The 5,162-nt window shown below is 39.0% G+C and overlaps 1 protein-coding gene across 1 annotated transcript; it reads right to left on the bottom strand.

The window, feature by feature from the left end:
* Positions 1-323: 323 nt before the first annotated feature.
* On the bottom strand, positions 324-3,606 carry LOC119675059. The gene is made up of 3 exons (XM_038086245.1): positions 3,459-3,606; positions 2,662-3,404; positions 324-389 (listed from the first exon to the last, which is right to left on the bottom strand). The coding sequence occupies exons 1-3, from the start codon at positions 3,604-3,606 to the stop codon at positions 324-326; spliced, it is 957 nt and encodes a 318-aa protein (XP_037942173.1).
* Positions 3,607-5,162: the final 1,556 nt, after the last annotated feature.

Genomic DNA, 5,162 nt, shown 5'->3' with positions numbered 1-5,162 from the left:
AAGAATAAAAAAAAATGTTGTAAGATTCTCCATACACTGTTAGAGCAATAAAGGGAATTAATATATATATATAGAGAATTAATATTTATAGGTATATACTATATATCATATTTAGAGCTTATATGCAATCATTTATAAGTGATTGCTTTTCTACTATTTATCAAATTATTAATTATTCCTACCACATCTTTTATTTCTAGAACTTCTGGCCTGTAGATTTATACTGTACAATTAATACATATATGAAACATTTGCAGTTCTAAGCCATGTGGTTTTAAAAACACAAAATCAAGGAGCGACCAGGCTGTTAAAATATATAAAATTTATTCATGTATCGTACCCAACATGCATTCTCTGGCCTCATTTTTCAAAATATGTAGTGTTTCTGCCTAGAAGAGTATGAAAATAATTTGGAATAGATAGATAAAAGTTTGTGATGAGTACCATCCTAGTTGCTTGTTAAACCATCCTAGTTGCATTAGAATGGGACTATGTCAAAATTCTACATTCATTAATTGAAAACATTGTTATACTGTATTTTATTTCACGACTAATATCTAGGACTTGAAAGGTTTTAGCTATTAACACTGAAAATAATATGATATCCGTTGATTACTCTGCTTACCAGAAGCAATATTTGAAAATCGGTGTCCGTTGTTTGCTAGTTTAAAATCTGCAGCTGTGCTTAATTATTGCTCAGTAGAGAGATTTCTATTAGATAAAATAGTCACTATCGTCATGACTGACGTTAAAATGCAAATTGTAGCTCTATAATTTTTGGTCACCAGGCAGTATCTTATAGCACATGAATTTATTTTAACTCATTGCGCCCTTTGAGAGACAAATATGCATTATTTTTTATTGTATATGTATATGTATGTAAAAGCCTTATTCCCAAAATTCTATTTTTCGTGGATCTTTAATAGTATTTTTAATGTTTACATTAGGTGAACCAGAAGATTCGCTTAGGCCTATTGTATTATCGTAAAAGAGAAAATTGAGTGGTTTAAAAATCACCTTGAACATTTGCCAAATATTAATATACTATTTAACGAAAACTCTTGGAGTTGATCAAGATCCTCAAAAAAGGTGGTCCCTACAATAGTAGAGTGGCTCTTCCTATGCGTTGGGCAAAAAGAAAATAGATGTGAGGTACTTTTAACGTACACTTTACAACTTCGACAAGAATGACTAAAAAGGAGATTCAGTCTTCTACCATGATTCTGTAAATGGCTATGATCTGTGAGCAAACCTATTTCCTGGCTTGTATCTCTACGAATCATCTCAATGAGAGTATTGTATTTTTCATATTTAATATTTTTAAAAATTGGTTTAAATTGGATTTGATTCTGTTTAAACCAATTTTTGTCTTGTAAAACTCAATTTTTTTATTTTTTTCTTATAGTTTGTCTGCAAATATTTAGTGTTTATTGATCTGCGGCTTGCGTTTTCTTGTGGCGTGTCTGCAGCGATTCAACTTTTCGCCTGTCACTCCTAAGTGTTGTTTGAGAAGTGGTCATGAAAATTATTTTCCGAGGCACTTTAAAATATTGACAATGTTTTCACATTGAAAAGAAGTCGTCGTGAAAGTGACCGCTCAATGTGTCAAGTGCAGCAACTGATAATTATTATACAAAGTCAATATGTTTATCAACGTTATTTGTTTTAACGAAGCCTATTTAGATACTTTTAAAGATCACTTCTAAATTGCCTTAATGGAATGCAAATTATTATATTAAAAAAATATTTGAATTTTAATAAATAAATGCCTCTCATAGCACATTTTTTTCTTATTATTAAGTGAAAAACTGTTTTGGTTGGATTTATTGATAATCCGCTACAATGGGCCCATTGGGATACTTTATTTAGATTACCCTGCATTACCTCACTAATTGTACTCAGAAATTTTCCCCTTGCAATCAAGGAAAGATCATCCGCGTACGCGACCACCTGACAACCTGCGCTATCTAGATCAACAAGAAGATCATTAACTGCAGTTAGCCATAAGAGGGGGGAAAGTACTCCTCCTTGTGGAGTCCCCCTATTAACTTTCTTAGTTACTAGCGTTCCCCCCCACTGCGCTACGATTGTCCTATCAACCAGCAGTTGGGTAATGACTTCGATTACTCTATTGTCAATTCCTAGTTTTCTTAATGAGTTGACGATTACTTGAGGAAGGATGTTGTTGAAAGCCCCTTCCACATCAAGAAAGGCGCAAAGGGCGTATTCTTTATGCTGTATTGAGTTTTCAATCATCCCAGTTAGAGATGATAATGCGGTCTCTACAGACCTTCCTTTACAGTACGCATGTTGTGATTTTGAAAGCCTTTCATCTGGTATCTCTTTCCTAATGAAATGCTCCAGAAGCCTTTCTAAAGTTTTTAAGAGGAAAGAGGATAGACTAATCGGTCTAAAATCTTTAGGCGTAATATGGGAGCTTTTGCCAGCTTTAGGAATAAAAACGACCTTTGTCAATTTCCATTTCTTTGGTATATGCCCCAAGGTAAGACAACCTTTAAAGATTGGTGTGAGCCAATTGCAAGAGATGTCCCTTGCTTCATGAAGTTGGGCTGGTATAATTCCATCCAGGCCCGGTGATTTGTATGGTAGAAAGCTATCTATAGCCCACTTAATTTTCCTTCTGGTGACAATATTATTCACCACAGATGAGTCACATGTAGACCCCTGGTTTATTCCAAGGTTATTTGGTATGTCACTATCTGGGAAATGTATATTCAGTAACAATGCCGCCGATTCTTCGCTGCTATGTGTCCACCCATTGACCTCGTCTTTTAAGTAGACTAGATTAGAGGGTTTCTTCGAGAGAATGCGCCTAAACCTTGCTGTTCCTTGACAACCCTCCACGCTTTCACAGAAGGCTTTCCAGGAGCGTGTTTTGGCTCTTTTTATTTCATTTTTATATATTTTTAGACTGACTTTGTAGATGTCCCAGTCAGTGTTAAGATTACTTCTCTTGGCCTTGTTAAACAAGTTTCTGCTTGATTTCCTAAGATCTCTTATTTCCTCGGACCACCACAATGGCTTTTTCTTTCCCCTCTGTGATTTTAGTGGGCAAGAACGGTCCAAGGCTATGTTGCAAGCTTTTGTGAAGGTTTCCACAACGTTATCTAGCGATTGAGGAGTCTCTACTTCTTCAATAGGATATAGAGGAAGTAGATTTAGTAAATTGGTTCGATATCTACTCCAGTTGGTATTACGGTAATTCCGATAAGGTTTCTCAACTGGACATTGTAGATTTATATAGGATTGAATATAACGATGGTCAGAGAATGAGTGTTCATCAAGAACTCTCCAATCTTTAATCTCAAGATCTGTGTTTTCAATAGTTAACGTAATATCTAAAACTTCTTTTCTGCCTGCAATAATAAAAGTAGGTTCCACTCCTGTATTGCATATATGAAGATTATAATCTAGAATAAAATCGAATAACGACTCACCTCTTTCATTTATGTCTGAGCTTCCCCAGATTGTGTGATGAGCATTTGCATCGGCTCCAATCACAACACCAGTCATTCTTTCTGCTGCTGTTATCACGAGCTGCTTAAGTATTTCCGGTGGTGGATTTCCTATATGGTCGTGGGCCATGTATGATGACACCACCCATACGGTTTTGCCGTCGATTTCCAAACTCACTGCAGTCTGGTCGTCATCACTAAAATTATTCAAAAGGAAACAATTAATGTACTTTTTCACTAACACACATGATCTAGGTCTACCTGAGTCTGTGTTGCTGATAAGTTTATAGTCATTTGTTCCGATTCCACAGATCCGGTTTTCCAGTATCCATGGTTCCTGAATCAGAACAATATCGGCTCCACCCTGTGCAAGGTGGATTAGAAGGTTTGCTGAAGCAGCTTTAGAGTGGTGGAGATTAATTTGAAGCACCTTCATCAGGTACCTGAACCTCTACCACCGTTTTATCGGCTTCGTCATCCGAATCCAGGAGCCCACTCTCATCGAATAGGTTGCCCAGACTGGTCACCGACCCCGCATCCGATTTGTCTTCAGACACCAGAGAGAGCGAGTCCACCTCCATTTGATCTGGCAGGTCTTCACTCTGTGTTTCCTCACAACTCTGCTGTCTTAGCATTGGTTCTTTAGCTGGTTCCTCCAGCAAGGGCTGAGCAGACGTAATCTTCTCCGGTTCTTCCGTGGCATCGGTACGATAGACCTTGAGATTTAGTTTCTCAAAGCCATAGGAGATTACGTACTTAGCTTCGGTGAGCGGTTTCAATGACTCCGCATTTAATACAAGGACAGCTTGTCTGGTCGGTCCAACAGGCTCCTCTAATTTTACCACCTTCCAATTTCCAGTTGGAAGGTTGGGGTTACAGATCCTGATTATTTTCAGAATTTGCTCCGGGTCAGTTTGTTTAGTTGGAATCCAAACCCTGGCCCTAGGACGAGATGGTATATCCTTCTTGTCTACCGCTTCAAGTCTGGCTCCAGGCCAGATCTCTCCTACTTTAGAGACAGCTGCCTTGTACAAGGCAACCGATCTCGCATCCTTGCAAGCTACCAATTTCACTTGTCCTTGGTGCCAACCCGCGTCTTCGCAGGAGGGAGCAGGTCCTGGGTTTTCTTCCAAAACTTGGAGGAAGATGTCTGCCAGCGCGGCCGACACCCATTTCCATTTGTCTTTGGGGATTCTCCCCTCCTCGGCACTCCTATCCAGGACACCTATAATGAGATTGTCCTTCGCAACCTCACTGTACGGTCGTACCAGTACATTGTAACCTCTTGGTTTTTTCGTAAGAGGGGGTTCTTCCTCCTGAGACCTTTGTCTTTTAGACACTTGGTCCGGTTTGGAAGCCTCTTTATTGCTTGATTTGGCCAAGATGCTTTTGGCCCATTCAAGGGATGAGGCCTGTTGCTGACTGATTTTATCGGCCGGGATCTCACCTACGCGCTGCAGAATTCGTGTAGCCATACGGCGGTCGTTATGGGCCTTTTTAGAGGGTGGAATTCTCCTTGTGGATTTGGTTTCTGACTTGTCACTGCTTTTGGCCGTGACAGAAGAGGCAACATACCGACTGGTAGATGCAGTATTTCTGCTTCCAGAAGGTATTTGCGACGAGATTTTAAGTTCATTGGAAGTGGAGTTGGAGGTACCACTCGAGGTTTGCAGTCTTCTGCTTGGG

The sequence above is a fragment of the Teleopsis dalmanni genome, chromosome 2, assembly GCF_002237135.1.
Source record: "Teleopsis dalmanni isolate 2A chromosome 2, ASM223713v2, whole genome shotgun sequence".
NCBI lineage: Eukaryota > Metazoa > Arthropoda > Insecta > Diptera > Diopsidae > Teleopsis > Teleopsis dalmanni.
The sequence above is the reverse complement of the archived record's forward strand: the minus strand, read 5'-3'. Positions and strand labels throughout refer to the sequence as shown.

Bases quoted from the DNA above. Each gene is read 5' to 3' on its own strand.
- LOC119675059 (XM_038086245.1), bottom strand. From the start codon at position 3,606: ATGGCCCACGACCATATAGGAAATCCACCACCGGAAATACTTAAGCAG. The intron at 3,405-3,458 runs GTGAGTCGTTAT...TATGCAATACAG, and splicing joins CTCAGACATAAATGAAAGAG to GAGTGGAACCTACTTTTATT. The intron at 390-2,661 runs GTGAATAATATT...ATACTCTTCTAG, and splicing joins CTACATGTGACTCATCTGTG to GCAGAAACACTACATATTTT.